The 21,399-nt window shown below is 40.1% G+C and overlaps 1 protein-coding gene across 1 annotated transcript; it reads right to left on the bottom strand.

The window, feature by feature from the left end:
• Window positions 1–2,550: 2,550 nt before the first annotated feature.
• Window positions 2,551–20,822, bottom strand: EOGT (EGF domain specific O-linked N-acetylglucosamine transferase). Its single transcript, XM_009284377.2, has 16 exons — window positions 20,782–20,822; window positions 19,757–19,981; window positions 18,702–18,802; window positions 18,051–18,159; window positions 17,868–17,962; window positions 16,644–16,748; window positions 15,381–15,487; window positions 13,452–13,555; window positions 10,754–10,846; window positions 9,935–10,006; window positions 9,299–9,385; window positions 8,085–8,153; window positions 6,675–6,736; window positions 4,904–5,023; window positions 3,370–3,472; window positions 2,551–2,980 (listed from the first exon to the last, which is right to left on the bottom strand). Exons 2-16 carry the CDS (start codon window positions 19,964–19,966, stop codon window positions 2,834–2,836), a joined length of 1,584 nt encoding a protein of 527 aa, XP_009282652.1. The 5' UTR covers window positions 19,967–19,981; window positions 20,782–20,822; the 3' UTR covers window positions 2,551–2,833.
• Between the last annotated feature and the right edge of the window lie 577 nt (window positions 20,823–21,399).

Raw genomic sequence — 21,399 nt, 5'->3', positions numbered from 1 at the left:
AGTGGCCCAAAAGTCTCATGGCTTCCCTCAAATTCCAATTTCGAGGCAGACCGAGATGGCCCAGACCCTCTTTAAGAAAGCCACGGGCCAGATCTTGGCTGTTGTCCAAATTCTCTCTCAGGATTTATTGGCAAAATCCTAGTAATCCAACCGTACCTCTTTCTGCTGCCAAGATAATTAGCTTTACAAAAAGTCGCAAAATCAACCAAAATAGTATTTTCATCCCAGTAATATTAAGCCATAAAGGCTGAAGAACACGTTGGCCATCAACTGTCAACGCTGCACTCAAATTTGCTGAAACCGGTGAACGTTGGCAGGATATTTTGCCCTTGGATTAAGTCCCCACAGCCTCTCCTCCACGCATTCGGGCATATGTTCAACCACTTGTTTTAGTGAGTCTGAACATAGCTTCAGAGAGAAGCTCCTCATTAGCTGCTTCTGCACAGATTCAAGCACATGTCTGCATTCACGCACTGGCTTCAACAGCATCATCTGCAGCGCAGAAAGTTAAACATATAAAGTGTTTTCCACAAACCAATCTTAAAATGCCTGGCAACAAAGCCACCAGTGCAAGATGATAGCGTTATCTCGGAGTGATTCCCAGATAAATAAATCTGAATATTGGTTTGGACCTCAGAACATCAGGTTGCCATGGCAGGAAAAAGCAGACACACATGACTCTATGCAATTAATAGTATTTAAAACATTTGCCTCTAAAACCTGGCAAACTATGACCAAAAATTCTACACTTTTTTTTTTAATTAAAAAGCTTTTTATTAAAAAAAAAAATCAAATATCTGTGCACAGTTCATAGTTAAATGTCATCTTTGTTTTGAGTTGGTTCCATTCGAACTCAGACATTTTACTGACTTAAGTTTATACAATTTTTTTCTTTAAAAATCCCGCAAGGTAACACCTCCCCCCCCCCCCCAAAAAAAGGAAATTGTTTTTCGGGGGGGTCGGGGGCTTTTTTTTTTTCATGTCAAGAAGTGCAATTTTGCTTCTATGGTTCTTGAAAGTAAAACAGTTCTATCCATCAGTAAAACAATACACTACGCTAAGAATTGCACCAGATACACAAGATATATTAAGGTATCAGCTATATCTAGCTTTTCCTATGCACTGCTTAAGGTCGTGAGAGATCCATATGAAAATTCTGCTTACAGTAACTCATCTTTACCAGAATAGGCAGGTCAGTAAATGTACCTATACTCTGTGAAATTGCCTATGACTGCTGGAGAATGGAAGTCAATAATATCTACAATTATACCAGTGAAATGTTTACATTTACTGTAACTCTCTTGCTTTTGCATACAAGCGTATGCTCTGCTTCAAGCCACTCAGACTGTATGATTATACTGCAAGTGTATCATGGGAATACATTCTCAAAAAAATCCATAATTTAACTTAGAACTCCTTTTTATCTCACTGAACTTGATTCTTCCACACATCCTTCTGGTTCCGCTTAAGACAACAGAACTACTCCCTCCCCCCCCCCGCCCCCGACTAGCACCAACAAGTCAGCTCCGGAGGGAATTTTATAAAGAACTCGGCTTTGGCTTAATATTTCCTTCACTGAAAGCAGTGAACTATGCTACTGGCTTTGGAAGGATTTCCAAAAGCTACCTAGATTGACTTTTTGACATTTTGAGAAAACAAGAATATTAATAGATTAGGTTTTTAATGACTCCAAGAACAAGTTTGCTCATGACTTCATTTCCTTTCAGCTGCAGCTGAAAGACACCCTATACATCTTATCATTTGTCATAAAAAACTAGAAGTCCATTCCCTTCAGCATCCTCAAAAAGACTCAAGTTTTATTCCAATTTGCTCAGGTTTTCCATTGCAGAGTGCTGTTTTATATGAAAAAGTAGGAAACACCCAGTTTACCTGAAGTTTTAAGTATTCGCTTAGGAAAAGATCTACCTGCGTTGGGATAGAAGACTGACTAAACCTACTGAGCAGACCTGTTCTATTTTAGCATTTAAAACTACAGGGAGGAGTGTCAAAGTTTATATTTAAATGTAAAAACATAAGACTCTGCTCCCTAACTTGAAAGTGTTTCTAAACTTGAAATAGAAGTCTGCAGTGTCTGTTGAATCAAACAACAGAAGTTAAAGCTCGCTTAACCACTTCATTCTTACAACCACTATTTTACAAAGGAAGATCTTCGAACCTAGAAACAATACAGAGACAAGCACAGCAATGACATGGATGATGACGGAAAGGACCTAACCGGCCATCCTGGAACCACTGCGCCATGTAACTCGACTGCAAATGACATGCTGGGCAGTGTCTTACAACAAGAAGGCAATTCCTATTCAGATTTTCACTTACAGGTGCAGGACTACAGTATAAAAGCATCCAGCTTCTTAAAAAGAGGAACTGAGGAGCTCCAACAGGCCTATTTCATTCCCAGAGAGACTATACTGAGAAACCAAGCTGTAACACTCTCCATCCTCTAGCATTTCCTCACATAATAGTAGGCATAAATTATTACAAGAAAATCTTACATGAAACTGATAAAATCTTATATGAAATGGATGGACATATCTTTGTATTAACGACAAGTATTTCAGAATTTGGAATGCAAAAATACAGTGCAAAAACCAAAAAGAGTTCCGAAAAGTAGTTTTTACATATCAAAACCTCCCAGAATTAAAGAGAGGTATTATAAAGATAAGGTATGGTGCTAAGAAGTGGTTTGACAAGTTAATAATGGGTTATTTCCCTCGTAGAGGTTTACGCATTTCACACCAGCATTTTGCTTTATGTTGTTACAATATTTTTATGGAGCATTATTTAAAAATAATATTTCAGTCAGAAGTCTAATTTAGAATTCATCATGTTTTACCCTAAATGGCCACTTGGAATGCTGTGAAACATGATTTGCAGCCAGAAGCACCAAGTACATAAATTCTTCCACATCAAAGGAGTAGTTTGTAAATTTTGGATGTTCTCCCAGCGTTGGGTGGTGTCCCTAGGAAAATGAAATAAGGCCTTTTAGACAGAAAAAGAATTCAGTACATCTTCCATTCAAAAAGCAAGGAGAAAAAAAAAAAAAGTCGAGCATCTGCCAGTTTAATTTATTATTTCTGATCCACTGATCTGCTCTGAGGCAAGAGAGTCAGCAAAGTAACTGCATAACAGCAACGCTACGGATGGCTTGGATTAATGGCCAATTAATTTCATTTCTCTTCTTCCCTCAGCCATTAATATCAAATGATTTCTTACTCACAACAGGGAAGTTAATTTGGTCTAAAGAATGAAAACCATATTTCAAGTATCAGAACACAGATAGGTAAAACAAGCTAACCTTTAAATGCTTCACGTTACAGCACCCACCCTTCCAGCAGTGGCCATCCTTACCTGATCTTGAGGGAATACTTTATTCCTTTTTCGCCAAGTGATGTAGTGAATGCCTCTCAGCCTTGCCAAATCCAGGTAACAACGTTCATCTTCACAATTATATCTAGGGACAGGCAGAAAAGTCATATTTACCTACAGAGACTGTGCTGAAGTTTACCAGGGTGAAACAGGAAAAAAAAACTTCAGGCCAAAGTGTTTGTCATCCAGTTCTAAGGCTCCGAAACCATGGACAAATTCTACTCCGCTGAAAACAACAAGGGCTGCCATCTGTTCTTAAGACATGGCCTAGGAGACAGTCTGAGGCACATCTGCATGTCAAGCATGCCCCTGTCCAGCTGCAGCAGCTCTTGGGCATGGGTTTCTGAACTTATTTGGAGACTGGACAAAATGCTCTCAAGCCAAGATTATGCTGCAAAGCACCAGCTCCGCAGCCTTCCCACAGCAGAGGCTTCAAGCAGAATTTCCCAGGATGGAGAATTCAGTGCTCTTCTGAGAAGTGTGCAGCATTTTAGTTCAGTTCTATAGAACTGGATTATCTATTAACAACCATACTTTGCAACATAATTTGGCCACAAAAATCAACAGAGGTCTGGAGCACCCCTCCTATGCAGAAAGGCTGAGAGAGTTGGGGTTGTTCAGCCTGGAGAAGAGAAGGCTTCGGGGAGACCTTATTGCAGCCTCTCAGTACTTAAAGGGGGCTTATAAGAAAGATGGGGACAGAGTTTTTAGTAATGCCTGTTGCAACAGGACAAGGGGGAATGGCTTTAAACTAAAGGGGGTAGATTTAGACTAGATATCAGGAAGAAATTTTTTACACTGAGGGTGGTGAAGCACTGGCACAGGTTGCCCAGAGAGGTGGTGGATGCCCCATCCCTGGAGACATTCCAGGTCAGGTTGGACGTGGCTCTGAGCAACCTGATCTAGTTGAAGATGTCCCTGCCCACGGCAGGGGGGTTGGACTAGATGACCTTTAAAGGTTCCTTCCAACCAAACTATTCCATGATTCTATGAAAATATGTTTAAAAGGAAGCTACTAGAGAAATTTAGGTAAAACAGAATGACACTCAGCTAAGCCTGGCCAGCAAGCTGGTGCTCATGTCCTGAGCATAGAAAGGTGTATATAAATAACCTTCAGGGGGATCTTTAACACCCTGGACACACATCTTACGTAATCAATTCACCTGGATCACCAAAATACCATTAAATCTCAGACTTCCCAGGCAGAATCTGACCAGTGAGGCTCTTTTTTTTGTCATTTTCCCCAAGCAATTGTTGACCAGGCTGCATTTTATTTATACCATGGCATCTTAAGAAATCACAGGCTAAGCCTGTATGATATAGTTACACTATATTTTATAATGAAAGCTTCCTCACTTTCGCTTCCCAGAAGAGACTGCCAAAAATGAAGTCTAGACAAGGATGCAAGTCAAACATTCATAGTCAAATACTAGCAAGGGAAAGTGCTTCATTAACACATATGGACAGACATTAGCAGCTGTGGCATAAGAGGGAAAAGAGAAAGAAACAGACTTACAGTTCAAAAACAACAGCCCAGTCTGGTAGAAAGAGCAAATGGGTAAGTCCAGCTCCGTGCATCCCAATGAATATATCAGAGTTGTGCGTAATTCTCAATTGCTCTGAAAATTCAAGTTCCCTGCAGACAGCACAACAAAAAATGGTGATCTGGCATGCCTATCCATCTCAGCAAGAATTAGTTACATGTAGAAAGCACAAAATTAACTTAAGGGAATACTGAAAGAGAGAATTGATTTTTCAAGGAACAATACTAAGAATCACAAATGCTGCAGCCAGCAATAACTCAGCATGGAATTAAAAGAAATGCAGACAAGTTTCAAAGCTTCACAAGAGCCTGTTCCAAACATTTTTTTTTTTTTTAACAAGTTAAAGTTTTTGTAAGTTTGGGGGTTTTTTTACTTGCCTTTAAAAAAAAAAAACCAAACCACAACATAAAGGACCTAAACTGTTTTTAATGTAATGTAGAAGTACACAATTCCCACCTAAAGGTGCGGATATCCAACCTGAACTTATGCATAGGGCATCAAGCAGAAATAAGGAGAGCAGGCTTTTTTCAGCTCCTGGAACTGTCACTCTCTCCCATCCTTTGACTGTAAGCTCCAAATAAAGTAAAGTATTCTCTTTAAATAACCAGGTGTTCCCTGAGCACACAAGGAAAGAATGGACTAAAGATACTTAATTGTAAGAGAAGACAGACAACTGGAAAGGGAAATTACAACAGGCTTCATTTGTGTACGAACAATTCATACATTAAAACGGAAAAGAATAATGTCCTCTCTGACCATTTGGAAGAGAGTAGAAAGACACTGGCTTAAACCGCAACAAGAAAGTTTAAACTGCTTAAACTGCTGTAATGGCAGACATCAGGGAAACCCTTCTAACTATGATGACAGCGATGCCGCAGGATAGCTGTGGAAATCTGTAATGCTGAATGGTACCACAGATGGTTTCGACAAGCACGGGAATTGTGGAAGTACCACTCGGTCATGCATTCAAGTGGGATGGTCTAGATGCCCTCTCAAGGGTATCCACCCTCTTTTCTATTATTAGACCGCTCAAGTGCCTTCATTGACAGGGGAATCGGAAGCAACTCAACTTCCTCACACTGCTTCTGCTTTGGTCAAAACACTGATCTCTCACTGCTGCTTCAGTTTCTCACTCTTCCTGCATGATCCATGACAGCACCGTTGAGTAGATCGGAGCTGCTGCCATTTGGCACAGGCAAACACCATTTGGGACCTTTTTCTTCAAGCCATTTCTTACTGGCACAGTGCCTACTACATCTGGGCACCACAAATTGACCTCAAGTGGTGTCTTCAGGGGCCAAAAGAGCAGCAAATAAGCTGAGTTATTACTCATTGCTAAACTAAAGGTCATATAAAATAAGACACTAGCATCATACAAGAGAAATCCCTGTTGACCCACAGTTACTGCAGAGCATTAGCAAATCCAAAAGGGCAATGGGAATACAGCTGGTTTTGGGAGAGGGGAAGAAACAGAAAGAAAAGTGATTTCAAAACTTGCTCATCATACAGTAGCTTTAACCTGAGTCTACTAACTCTAGAGATTCATTCCTAGGTAGTGCATCATAGGATGGGAGTGCTTAACTAGCTCACCCACCACTCCCTCAGTAACATCCTTCCTTCCTTACCAGTTCTTGGATTTTGCAGAGGTTAGACATTGGGGCATATGTAGCTTGGCCTGCAAACACCTTTCACCAGCCATAGGCAGCATGAGATCACACTAGTTTCTTCTACCAACTTACGTACTTGTATTTGTAGTCTACCACTTTGACCTCCAACGTCGATACTGTTTTCAAAGCATTCACAAGCTAAGGAGGAAAATAAGACGACAATGATTTGGTGTTCTCCTTCAATTAATTCATCCCCTGCACTCCTGATCATTTTTACACACTCCTCCACCCCACCAGGGAATTACAATGAGCGACACAGAACGTACTGTCACTGCCATATAAAGGAGCAGTTCCCCTCCTTTTCTGCCTTCCCACCTAAGATACATACGTTATTCCTGGCAAAGCAACCCCTGGAGAGGAGACTCGGATCTCCTGCACTCTCACAGAGGCTACTGTTGACTTTTACATGCTCCAGGACCCAATCCTAAACCACTCAAACTAGTAGGAGTTTTGCCAGGAATAGTGGGAAAAAGTGGTTGGATTTCCAAAAGATACTCCATACCTGAAGAAGCAAATTGGTAGCTAGAAGGATTTTCAAAGATACCTTACTAGGTCAGACTCCTACTCACATGAGAAGTGAAACCAGGTTAGAGCCTGGGCTTCTAACCTAAACGGGCTTTTTCCAAGTCTCCAATCCATAGCCAGCAGAAGAGGGAGAAAGAGCCAAGTATTTTCTTTTACAAAAGTGTAGTAAAGATAGTATTAACTTCTCCCTTTCTGTCATGTGCTCATTACCAGAAAACATACTACATGTAGCAGTGTAGGCATGCACTGTGGACAGCCTACCAGGTAAGGCACAAATCTAGCCATCTGCACTCTGTCTATTCTGCCTCTGAGCTATTGCATCAAACAAGCCTCAGTTTCTCCCTACGTAAGGTGGGGATGACAATGCCAATTCATTTCTGTCAGGCACTAACAGCTAAGAATGAAGACAGGTATGAAAACATTAGATATTATCATTTTACCACAAGAGAAGCTACACCATAAGTCCACTAAGTTGCGTGATTTGAAAACATAAATCAGTATGAAAATTCATTAAGTTTTGAATGCACATACTCAGATAAAATAGCTTATGCATTTTAATCTGCAAGCATAACAAAGGTTTTTGTTAGAGCCTTCAACACTGGGGATGCTAGAAATAAGAGATAACATTAAATTATTTTGCTTTCAGATTATCAGAAGCTCTGCAGTGTCTGTTAAGAGGAAATGCTTTTAGTATTACATCTGTAGTCTTCCATTGGATATTTAAAAAGGGCAGCAAGGTTCAGTGTCTGGTGTACAGAAGTAGAGACTGGTTAGAAGACTTATTAGAAGAAATTAATATTAGCACTGAACATATTTGTCCAAGATTTGTCAGCAGATGGATGTCTTGGCTGTACCAAATGGATGTTTTGGGTGTTACAAAAAAAAAAAAAAAAAAAAAATCAATTCAGTGAGCAAAATTTAACTTCTGATAAATTTGTTTTAAAAATAAAAAGGACCACACCTCATGCTGGTTTAATATTTTCCGGTAATCTGTACTGCGTGCAAGTATTGTGACTCGAATTTTCCCATCCTGAAAAGAAAGAAGCAGCAGTTTATTAGCTATGAGGCAGACCTTACAAAAAACCCCCAAACACCAAACACTTTCATATTTACTTTTGGCAATTATTTGAGCAACTAAATATGTTCCCTCCCCATGTAATAGATGATGTAACCACCTTAAAATTCACATCGTATTTTCCAACAGATTAGAAGTGTCAAAAACTTTGCGAAAGTGAAACAAAGAATAAAACATTTTTTGAAAGATTTATTTTATTCAGTACAAAAGAGCCTTTGTATAATACATTATACAGCAGTTTTTGAAAGCAGGAAAGCAGCTTTCAGGATGGCTTGTGCACAAGATCCTTGGAAAAAAATATTTTACTTCTATAACAGTTCTTCCTTTTACCTCTTTAAATTAATTGGGCTCACAGGGGTAAGTGTTCCAAGTGGAATAAAGAGATTTAACTGCATGACTCCCATTAGTGTCAGCAGGAGAAGCATAACTAAATGCCTGTGCAGTGCTTTGAATGCGTGCCCCTCAGCGATAATGTGTAGGCTACTCTTTAGAAAATACTTCCAAGAAGTCCAGAACTGCCATATCCATCAATGCAGCCATTGCAACAATTTGCAAATCCTAACAGTGTGTACAACAGAGAAGCCCAGGGCCAGGCAGACGGTACCAGCCAGGGATCAGAAGGACCAGACTCAATCATTTCCTCCTCTGATCTGAGCTCAGCAGTAACTATGAGGATCGATAAAGAGCAAGCTCACTGCATTGCTCTGTGGGATCCCCTCTGCTGGTCCCAAGGACAGCACCTTGTCAGCATGCTCCAGAAGAGACCATGTACCATCTATCTTGCTTAACTAGGAAGGACACAAAGGCCTTGAGCACAGAGAACGGAGACGAGGAAGAGATCCTAGGGTTGGAAGGAAGATGTTCTGAAGTCTGTCCTATGGAAATAAGACACGAGGGCAACTTTCACAAACATAGACGAATGTTTGCTGAAGGCCTTTATAGAACAGGCTGACTTACTGGAAAAAAATCCCAAGCATCACAGGAAAGGACAAAAAGTGCACTATATGCCCTTATTCCCCACTAGGTCCAGCTTGCTAATGCTGTTTCTCTGGTAAGAGCCATCAGCTCCATATTACAATTTTATTATTCAGTTATCATACCTTGGGTCCTTCTTGTGTGATATTTAATCTGTGTAACACATGCTGAGAAAATGCTCTAAATAGCCCTGTACCGTGACAGCCAGAGATCTGAAATTAAAAAAGCAATTGTTAATACAAAAAGTTATTTTCCTCAGAAAAACCTCTCTTTGTGATCAGTCTTTTGCCATTCTTGTGGAACAAAAGCCTAGTATCATGCACTGTGCTAAACATGTCACTATTCACTGCAACACAAGTGGCACTTTCATTTAGAAAGAAATATAACTCTCTCTACAGTGTTACAGCCTGAATGCATGAGCTAATACCACCGGGAAAGTCTGTCAATGTCTGTCAGTGTACAAGGTCTCGCGTTCTGCAAAAATACCACTAAGTTCACAGTGCCCACCCACTAAAGAGGAATAATATGCATCTCAGGAACTGTGACACAGGAGATTGCACACAACCATTTACTATCAACCAGCTAAAGTAACTTCAAAATCCTAATCTTTAGGGAAGATAATTTCATTTGGAGTTGCATAGACTTTCAATGCAGTACATTTCATGATAGCTCAGCTAGACATTTGAGAGATTCATTAGCTCAGATTATATACTGTCACACACACATCTAGTTAACACAGTGGATGGATAAAAAGAACTCACCAAGGGTGTGTTATAAAACAAGCCATATCGCATTCGAGGCAGTAATGAGAAGACTGCTTCTTTAAAGCATACCTGCAAAGGAAGATCACAAGAAGTTACACTGCACTGCTACCTTCCGCTGGCACATTCCGTGCTCATTCAGTGGGGTCACTGCTTATAATGAGCTAGCAATTACATGCTCCTGTCAAGAACATCAACACTTCCTTGACTGTGCAAATGAATAGAACAAAGACAATCCTGATCCCAAAAGAGCTCTCGCTTAGGATGCTACAGATGCAAGTGTCGGAAGAGGTAAAAAACCCACCCCCAAAACAGAACAAACATGAACTAAATAGAAGAAAATCAGTTAGAGAGTTTAAAGACAGGCTTTAAGGGATTTAAGAGACTAAAATGAGCTCTGAATGAATGGGTACATTTTTTGGTAGGAGTAAAAATTTTTTTAATGATGAGTAGCAGGTATATTAACAGTTGCAGGGGAAGATAAACAGCTCAGTAGGAATCAGAAGACTTAGAGAGAGTACCATTTGAAAACCCTTAACTTCAGTAGTGAGTCCTGCAGAAGTGAAACCAACAAATAAATATCACCTCTCAAAGGACACAAAAGTTAGGTCCACCTATATAAAGCAAAGACATGCCACAGAATTAGGTTACAGCTCTGTCTCTTGTTTGAAAGGTAGAATACTTATATTATGCAAATTAAACATGCATGGAAAGTATTAATGCTTTCCTCTGAAACACCCACATCCACAAGTGGCTTGAGAAGCTGTCATATTTGCTACCTAGGGACTATGAGTCAAAACAAAATATAAAATTCCGTACCCTTTTGGAATCAAAAGTTTTCAAGTGTATTATTTCATAGTCAGTAAATGCCTTCCATGTCTCACTGAACAGGTCACCATAGCCGTATGAGCTCTAGGAGGAAGGGGAAAAACACAAGGGCATAATGATTACATAAATGCATATAAAAACTCTCTTCTTGATTTACAAGTTCTGTATACGAGTTTTAACACACAGTTAGTATGTGCATCACCACCATGGGACCTAAGACGGCCTAGCACAGAACACAGACACGACAGAACACCGAACCCTGCATTTACAATGGCAGTTAACTCAAATTACCTGTCAGGTAGTTAATTTTTAATAAAACAGTTCTATAAATTAGCAATCTAGACAAGTTCTTCAGCAACAGATTAGAATTTCTGAGTTAGGAGCAAGGAGTACCTACTACTTTCCCCAGAGACAACAGAACACAAGTTAAATTTGAAATAACAAAAACATTGGGATGGTAGAAGGCACAAATTTCGATTCCTGAGACTAAAAAAACCACCTGGGAATTCAAGTGCAGCAGTAATGTTTGAAGTAAAAAGTCACAACACGCCTGTTTCACATTCGCCTCTGTTTCGGGATGGTCACTTGTATCACAAATTGAAGGTAATGATCTGATCTGATGGAAGAAACAGCCAGGAAACTATGTTTTGCATTACTTTGACAAGCTACCAAGAAGTTTCTCTACAAGGCAGTATAAAACTCCCCCCCTTGCAGCAACACTCTGCGGAACCTTTTAAGAACCATCTACTCCCTACAACATTGGCCTAGCAGCAGGGGCTCTCGCCTTCAAATTTGTAACATTTCCTACACATCTGAGGGCTAAGAGTCACCATCTCTTGCTCTTTGAATGCAACTAAATATGACCTCAGTAGCCCCCGGGTACAGATTCTTGCTTAAAGCTTCCTTTCAACTCTGCAGCTGGTTCAGGCTGCTTGGAAAGTTACGTGGAAAAATTCTCAATGAGAAATTTGAGAATAAGACTGCAAATGACCGCAGAAGAGAGCGGACATCTAGTGAAATGTAAAAGAATCTAAAGGGCGCCAGATTTCCTTCAGTTGAAGAGGTGCTTCCTTCCCCTTCTTCTGCCATTAAGTTTTAATGAATTTTACACTCCATACTACTTTCTGGCCATCTGTATTACAAGAGCTGCTCTGCCAGATTAGAAGTAGAGAACTGATCTTCAAAGCTGTAAGTACTACTTTCTAACCCTATCTGCTCTCCTTAAAAGTGCTTTATAAACGTTGCTTTCCTGCATTTGCAGAGACAGTCTGCAAATCAACACCCAGTGGATTTCGTACTCATTTTCTGGTTTGTTTAACCTACATCTAAGGGCATTACTATTTAATAAGAACAGTGCACTGATTCTACAGTTGCTAGAAAGTATGGCCAAATCTAATTACATCAAGAAAAGGGGAAAAAAAAAAAAGAGAATTAATAATAAGCTCAAGTCCACCTTTCAATCAGCATAGACAGTTCATCAGCAGTTAGTTGGTGCCATCATCTGGTTGTACACAGTAATGAACTGCAGACTGAGCAGTTAAGACTCTTAAAATGATAGTACTGTGACAGTACTTACTCTGAATGGTACATTTGAAAGAGTTATTTGATTCAACAACGCAGTATTAGAAAAACAGTTGCTTTTCAAAGTAATTTACAGTGTTGTCTGACACATCTGATCTTTTCAGAAAGTCAGAGCTGGATTAACAGGTCCCTGTATAACAGCTAGAGAGCTTGCTTATCTGGCAGGCACATTTATTTTAGCTTTCAAAATGTAAGAGAACTAGAAAAAAGGGTCTCTTCTAGCCAAAGAGGTTTCTCACTAAATAGCACGCAGGGAATATTTGCGTTTCTCTATTGAATATTAGTTGTCCTAGCAGTAAATACTGAGAAAGAAAACCCAGTATTTTACGAGAACAAGACAGGTGTGGGACAATATCATAGTCGAGAACTGTGTTATTTCTGGACCTGATTATACATGTTATCTGGCATGTTACAAGTTGCCTAGTTTTTCATTGTTTAGTTTAACACTCTCCTACGCAACTTAAGTACTGGCCAGTAAAACTAATATTACTCTTAAACACAGTCATGGTTTCAATTCAGCAGTACAGCAGAAATAGCCCCACTTAAAAACTTGTTTTATATATCATCATGGCATTCTAAGAGGTCATTGAGAGAAGTAACTGCAAGAAGGCTATTTAAAGGAATTAAGTATTAGACCCTGTTTTGATATATATAAGGATTTCATTTAGTTGTTTTCTTCATTACAGGCTGCACATTACTGATTTAGAAAGGTGCAAGGCTGCATTTCTTTTTAAATATAGAAGACACAGTTTTCAGTAAATCTACTTCGATATTCTCAGAGAAAAAAGTCTACAGAAAACAGCATGAAATGTCCAAATGCCACATATTAGAAATACAGATCATGCTAGTTTTGAGGTCACACCAAAAAAAGACATAATTATGTACTAGCAAAAGATGAGCTATGGAGTAGTGTTCAAACAGTACATGGTTTATCGTAGAAAATCTGTTACCTAACTATTGTTCATGTGCCTGTATTAACAAGATCCAAAAACTTAACAGTTCCACACGGCTAAGCCCACAAGAAAGCTAAGGATTGGCTACTGAAAATTCAGAGTATAAAGCAGAAATACAACCCATTACAAACAGGTTAAAAGCACAGCAGACTTACAGTGTCCCACATGACTATGTTGACATCAGTACTGAAGGAATTATTAATATGCTGTGTAATATAAAGATTGACGAAATCACAGAAGTGATGGTACATATTAACACCTGAGAAAGAAAGAATTGTTAGCAAAATACATTACTCGCTCTACTTTTTATCGGTTCATGCATTTTTTCCTTAGTAGTATCCTGTATTTTATATGTTAGTTTTCCCCTGCTTCTGATTGAATGCTTCTTATACATCCTAAAAAAGCAAACCGTTGAAGGGAAGGAATCAAGGTAATAAATCCGAAGTAAAATGTGTTTTTAAAAGTTCAGAGAAATTAGAAGAGTGGCCAAAACACAGCATAAGAAAAGGATAAGTTTCACATGCTATTTCTCATTACAGTCTGCAGCTGCTTTCTGAAGTATATGAAAGCCACTACTGCTTTAACAATAGCTAGTTAGACATAAAGGGAACATTAAAACAGGCCTTCGGCACTGATCTTAGTTCTGCTTTATTAGGGTTAAGGGAAGCTCTGTCGGCAGGACTACAAGACAGAACTTGTACTTGCACATGAGCCAAAGCCCAAGTAATTCCTCAGGTTTCTTCTCAGAGCATTCTTGTTCGTTCTTGGTTTCTTAAGCTAATACCTTAAGACCACGGCGCGTAGAAAACTACCATGAAACAAAGGCGGTAACGTAGTCCAGTTTCCTTGCAAGTGAAGACCAGATGCCAGTTTTGGAACTATGTGCACACAGCCCCTCTTTCTAAGCTTCTGACCCAAAAGAGCTGCCGTGGTAGGAACTAGCTGCCAGGATTCCTATACTGCGCAAACAGCAATTTCTCCCCGCCTCCCCTAAAACAAAGGAGCTGGACAAAATCACCTCCTGAGCCACAGCTAGACCACCCTGCTCAACGGTACAAATTGACAGCACAGCAACTCTTCCATGGTAACTGTTCAGGGGCCTGCAACAACTTTGCTTAAAATATATATTGGCCTGCAGGGGAAGAGGGGCAATCCAGTTTACAGTTGCAGTATGTCACAGGGTCAGAACACAGCAGACAACTATCCAGTTTAAACCACAGCTTACCCCGCAGCAGCTTGTTTGTATGTCTATAACCTGACCACCCCCTTTCATTAACATTTGTCTGCAAAATGCTGCATGAGCAAAAAGGTTGGTGAACTTCAAAAAATGTCAGATACCACTGGTGGATTCCTAAAGATGCTTAGGTGCTGCCCCCCTCATGAATTTTGGTATAGCGTTGCACAGCATTCACCACAGTTCTCTGTGATGAGACAGCTAATTTCTTCCTGTAGTGGCTTTTCCCCTAAATTTGAAACTTTAAGATTAAAACAGGGTTGTGTTTAGTTTTGTGTGTTTTGGCTTTTCTGGGGTGGTTGAGGGGAAGTATTTTAATCAACTAACAAAACTTATTCCCTTGAACTTTGTCTTTGAATACTGCTTCCTCTTCCATATCATCCAATACACATAGAATCCTCAATTACTGAACACATACTACAAGACATATATACCCATATCTCGTGTTTCATGGTATGAAAACTGTCATCCAGGAACACAGTCAAAATCAAAGACGCTGTACAGAAGAGTCTTTGGCACAAAGTCAAAGACTCTGTCAAAACACAGTCAAGAGTCAACGACTGTGCAAAACAAGTGGCAGGAATTTTTTTCTGATTTATGTATTTATTTATTTATTATCTGTGGCAAAATGTAAGGATTTAAATCTAAGTTTCCAAGTTCATCAATGGAACTACAGGAAAAAAAGGAATTTAAAAGTCACATCATTTTTCAAAAATAAAAATATATTACAAGTGAACCTGACAATCACAAAGGCATAATGTAGATTGGCAAGTTGGATATGGGGTCTTTTTACTGCAGTACTGTAGGATAAAAAAAACCCCCACCAAACTAAACTAAAGATATCAATTACCTGCATCTAATTTCATGAAGTATGTTGGCTTTTCAATAACAACATCACACTTCTCATCTTCTAGGGGCCTGAAGTTTAATGCAGTAAATGTCTGGAGTTCTGCAAACCTACAAAGAGTCAATCACACAGAACATGCTTTGTCATTAACACACTTAAACAAATGTACTTCATACATCTAAGATTTAGTAACTGTTCATCCAGTCCATTTGATTTAACAGGACTGCTGAAAACTGAGAGAGTCTGACAATTAAAATGATTTGAAATTGTAATGGAAGGTTCTTCAGGTTATGAGCTTCAAGAGGTTAAACACCGCCTTTGATCTCAGGAGTGAACAGCATCTTTGATCTACAAATCAAGGCAGTAGAGATCTAACAAAGAGCCTTAGAGCCTAGATCTGCAGGTCTATCCAACTTGATCTGCATTGCCAAAGACACTTCAGCAAGTTCTTCATGCTTTGGTCAGAATAATGAATGTAGATGCAATATTTATTATTCCTGGGTCTAAACAAGGATGAGCAGTTGAGATGACAATAGCAGGTAGAGAAGAAGAGTCTTTTCCTCCTCTGCAGCTATTCTTAACTGAAATTGACCATCAATGGAAAATGAGAAAAAACAATGAAAACACGAGAAAAGCATAAAAATGAATTCTTATATGGACCTTAACGGCTCCAATTCCTTCACGTTTCATCAATTAACTGGCAATGCAGCTTTGAAGTGCTAACATGCAACCCATAATACTTAACCAGCTACCACAAAGCACCCTCTGCTCTTCCTACTCGGCCTGTGGACTGTTGCCCATTTCACATTCCAAACACAGGCTCCCTGGGAACACGATATGAATATATACCCAGCTCAGTCATTGCATTAGCCCCAACATCACCAAGGACTGTGTGAACTAAGACACGAGTGCAAACTTCAAGGCATTTCACAACAAAACAACTGTCTCCTCCTATAGGCAGATCAGGCATACAACCAGCATCTTGTCCAGAAAACACCTGAAGGTCAGAACTTCAAATTACAAGACATTTTCAGATCTTTTGCTGCTGCAAATTAGGCAGGACACAATTACACATAGCATAGTTCAGAACATTCTGCACAGATGTAATTACCTGAGCTATCTTATATGAACTCTCAAACTGACCTTAGAAAGAAGCAACTATTTCCTCAGTATGAAATCCCCTACACACAGCTGCTAGTGCCAATGAAAAAAATAAAAAAGAATTAGTAAACGAACTTGGAAGCAGCCTTGACAAGTGATTCTTACCAAGACTGCAGAGGGCTCTTGCGCTGACCTTCAGCCAAAAATGCTTGAACGTTGAGGGTGCAATGACCTCCAATTTCTCCCTTCTGGAAAAAGTCTTCTTTGAATCTAATGCAAATTAGTAAAAGTCTATCAGCTTTTGTGCAACAGTGCTACAAGTGCTCTGCAATCTCAGTTACATACTCAAGCCAGTGCTAGTTAATCTCAATTCAGCAGGATACTTAATACATATTTAAAACCTGAGTATTTTCTTCAGCATAAATCATGCATTTCCTGCAATTCCCAAATAAAGATAGCGGTGTCCTTGCAGTTCTGCACATCAATTTAGAAAACACCCAGAATGTTATTAGGAATCATTTTCACATACCCAAATAAGTAATTCAATTAGATTTTGCTACACGATTACTTACAGGAGCATCATTAGTTGGGTTTTTTGTTTTTTTGTTTTTAATAACAATTTCTCACTGAAATTCACCTCAGATTTCACAACCCAGTTAGTAACCCAAGAATTTTATACAACATACGAAGAGTGAGGTGCAAGAACAGGTTTCATGAAAACAAATTGCCAACTAAAAGCACCATCTAAATTAGCTTTTAGGATAGGCTGAGAAGATGACAAAACCCACTCTGAAGGGTATCAGCATCACAGTCATGAACCAGCTCTTTTCAAGTCAGGTGCCCAAGATGCTGACTTCAAAGATAAGGCAGAAGGAAAAACGAGTGATGCCAGCATCAATGGTATGGGTTTTTTACCCAGTTTTCCAATATGTAGCATTCTAATTTGTGATGTGGGAGATCCAGGTTCAGATCTCTCTTCAGTCTCAGCATCTAAAAATGCAATTCCTGGTTCTGGTATGAAGGCACCTAGCATAGGAAGGGTCTTCTCGGTGCCTCATACAAAAACAATTCTCCTTTGCACATCACCTGATCAAGAAAGGATGTGACTGAAGACATAGAAAAGTCTTCCTCTCTTCCATCAGAAGGGAGGATTTCAATTACCCATCATCATTCCATAAAACTGGGAGCTTAGATTTTTAAATAACCTGTACTGCTGACAGCAGCAGCAGACGGCAATTAAGAGGTGTAGATCTCAACAGGACTTCAGCAACAAGTCTCTGATCAGCAGTAATGCCCATGGCAACAAGCACATCAGCTTTGTTAAACAAATTCTGAAGTCCTTTTCCCTGCCACCCCTTGGTTTTACCATAACATAAGCAAATCAGAGACCTGTCGTGGTTTCTCTTTACAGTTCGTAAATCAATGTACAAGTTTGTTGCTCTGCAATGCTGAAGGTACTGAGAACAGGTCAGAGATGAATCTCCCTGTTAAGAGAAGAACAAGTAGGATTTTATCAATAACAAAAATTATGTTTAAAAGTAAGTGAGAAGTATATCTATCAGAAATACCTACTGTTGCTGCAGGCTTACAATGGGTTTTCATTTCATTGAGCCTCTCTTGAATGTAACCAAAGTCAGCTTGTTTCCAGAATATCTGTTGGGCTGTCTCAATGTCACTTGCCCTGATGTATGAAGGAGAGAGAAAAAGAATCAAGGTCCGTTGCTCAGTTCTAGTAATAACTTTAACAGATAACATTTTTTCCACTGAAAGTGGGACAGAAGAGCCAGCCAGTTACTTTATTGACATTTAAGATGCAAAACAGGAAGCAACTTATCAGCTGCATGTAAGTGAAAACATCAATGACAATTTAAAGCTATTCTCCCGTAAAAGGGTATAAATTTTTTTTAACATTTTTCCTCTGTTTTTTAAAGCTAAGAAAGGAAATCCAGAGTTATTTTAGGAATCTGAATTCAAGGCTAAATCAGAATAATGAAAACATTGTGGCAGGAAGCATTTCAAACAGTATTTTCTTCCTTAAAAAGTTAAATTTTTAAAATCATGTTGAAAGACGTTATCTATAAATACACACATATATATACACATATCTCCACAAAGAACCATCCTTCAAACTCTAAATTTCACAACAATGTTAACTTCACAGCTAATATGAAAAAGAGCACTATACTCTTTTTTAACATACTGTACATTTAAAGTGAAACTTACCATCCAGTTTCAACATAATCACACACTGGGTAACTGAACCTGTAATCTGATTTGCAAGATTTCTCATAACCCCAGCAGGATCTTAGTTTCTTCAAGTATTTCTGTAACACAGAATAACTGGATCAGGTTATGTGACAGCAAAATGGGAAATGACTCAAGTTAGTTGTCAGCTTATAAACCACCTCTTGCTAATAAATCTTGCATTAAAGGCTTTCGATTTGGTCTGTTTTCAAACGGAGTTTCAGAAAGAACACTCAGATTCTTTACGCACAACAGAGGCTCCAAAGAGGACACGCATGCACAGCAACATTATCCTTGTCTTTAATATGTCTGTTCCAGGACACCCACTTTTCCTGACTCAGTGAGTAGGATTCCAAAATTTTAACATCTCTGACAGATACAGATAACAAAGCTAGGCTCACACAAAGCACAGTGCTCCAGGCTGAGTGTACCACTGCTCCCCAGGCAAATCTCGAAACATCAGCTTCCGCAGCGCTGTAGAAAGCCAGAGAAGGGGGAGCGCAGCTCCCACCCCCAGCAGCTCCAGCCTGAGACACACCAGAATTGCTCCGGAGCCACACGCGGCCCGGATCCTCAGGTTCACTGTCCCTGCTTCAGGTGAATGAATTATATGCAACCGCAGGGTAAGATTAAATCAGCGTTTCATTGATTTGCCTATCCTCTTGGCGCTTCCGCAAAAGTACTACAGCATGCTAAAAATCACAGGCCTAGAAATTACTAACTGTACTTAGTTCAAACACCTTTCACATGCGCAAGAGTCATTCAGATTAAGATCATCATTTCAGCTCTGCAACAATTAAAAGGAGGGGGGATAAACATCTTGCAAAACAGGACGTTAAAAAGCCAGTCTTGTGACAGCATCAGATTCAGGAAGAGCCCCGTACAACTATTTCAAAAGCAACAATTCCAATTCCCGGTGGAACCGACCAATTGGCAAGGAGACCAATTCATCACCATCTTTAACTGCTATGACTCCAAGAACAAACCACCCCAACACTACATTTGAACAAACGAACAAAAAAAAGCAAACCTACTTTATATGGGCAACGAGAGTCCTGCTTACAGATGCCAGCAATATGCTGATTATTGTGCAGAAAGTACGGAATATGCTCATCTGGCAAGTTGATAGCTTTGTAGCTATATAATGGCTCTTCTGGAATGTTTTTTAATTCAGTAAGATTTTCAGCTTGGGAATTAGCCAGAACTTCTCGCAGTAGCAATCCAAACGCAAGCAACATGAACATGGCAACCTATGAGTTCTGTACTTATTAAAAAAAAAAAAGAAGACACTTAACATATCTGCAGTATAGCCCATTTCAAGCATACAAGACAATATTCAGCCAAAGTCAGTCATATACTCAAAGAATTTGTACTTGTGTTTCTGGGGTGGTTTCTTTTTCCTACAAAAAGCAAACTTTCACTAAGAGACTAGACTGTACAACCTCAGGATTATCTTTGACTCATTAGTCATTGAGGGTTATTACGCACTACCAACTCACAGTCAGACTAAAATGGGTGTGTTTACTTCAGCTACATCCCAAGGGATCCTGAGAGTTCAAATGTGGAAACTAAGTATAGAGCATATAATATCCTGTCAGCGGGAAGAAAATGTAGAAATATGGGGGGGAAGGGTGAGAAAAGGAAGAATTTTAGTTTAAAAGTAAGTATAAAAATAATACATTCTCCACTTTGGAAGAAACTAATCATTAGCTGAAGGAAAACTATGCAATCACAAATAAACGGTCAAACTTAAGTCTGTTTCAGGATGCTTGCTTTTAGTAGTTAACATCACATTAAAGAAACTTTGAATACTGAGTTACATACTCAAAATTAACTACAGGCCCACACATATCTATATACTCTGAAGCAGACTGGATACCCTTCTGGTAATACAAGCTTCTCATCAAACACCCCTCCTATGAACCATTAAACTTCCTGAGAAAAAAAATGGATGGCCTGTATCTAAAAAAACCCTTTTGGCATTATAATTTGCCAAAATTTGCATGCTTGCTTGCAACTGAAGCCTTTAGCGATATTCCTACAACGCAAGTAGTTTTACCTGTTTGGTTTGAGGAGAACTGCTTCAGATTTCCCAAGTACACAAACCTAGTGGTCGGGGGGAGGAAAGCTGAGTTAAATACGTCCTGCAAAAAGAGGCTTCCTCAGAACACAGTCCTGCTCCTTGAGAAACGCTCACAGCAATGAGAGCAACCTTCCAACAGCCCGGGAGCGTTTCTGACCCGTCTCGGTACTCGGATCCCTGCAGGAAAGCGCTTCCCTTTCCCTGTGGCACCCACCCCGGGGCGTGGGGGGGATCTCGGCAGGATCACACCGCACCCCATCCCCACCTCAACCCCAACACCGCGCCGCGGTGTCCGGGTCCCCAAAACGGCCTTGCCCCTTACCCACCCGCTGGGCCCCGGCTGAGGATCAGTCATTTGGGGAAGGGCGCCCGACACCCAGTGCCAGGCCCGCGCCAGTGCCAAGTCCACACTGGACCCAGAGCTGGACCCAGCCTCTGGCCCGCGCTGGACCTGGTGCCTGGCCTACGCTTGGCCCACACTGGCCAAGCCCGTGCCGGACCCGGTGCAGACCCGGTGCCAGGCCCACAGCGAGCCCCGTGAGGCGCCGCTGCCCCATCCTGCCCCGCCCGAGCCACCCCCGGCGGCGCGCACTC

Source organism: Aptenodytes forsteri, unplaced genomic scaffold, assembly GCF_000699145.1.
Source record: "Aptenodytes forsteri isolate BGI_AS27 unplaced genomic scaffold, ASM69914v1 Scaffold53, whole genome shotgun sequence".
Classification (NCBI taxonomy): Eukaryota; Metazoa; Chordata; class Aves; order Sphenisciformes; family Spheniscidae; genus Aptenodytes; species Aptenodytes forsteri.
The sequence above is the reverse complement of the archived record's forward strand: the minus strand, read 5'-3'. Positions and strand labels throughout refer to the sequence as shown.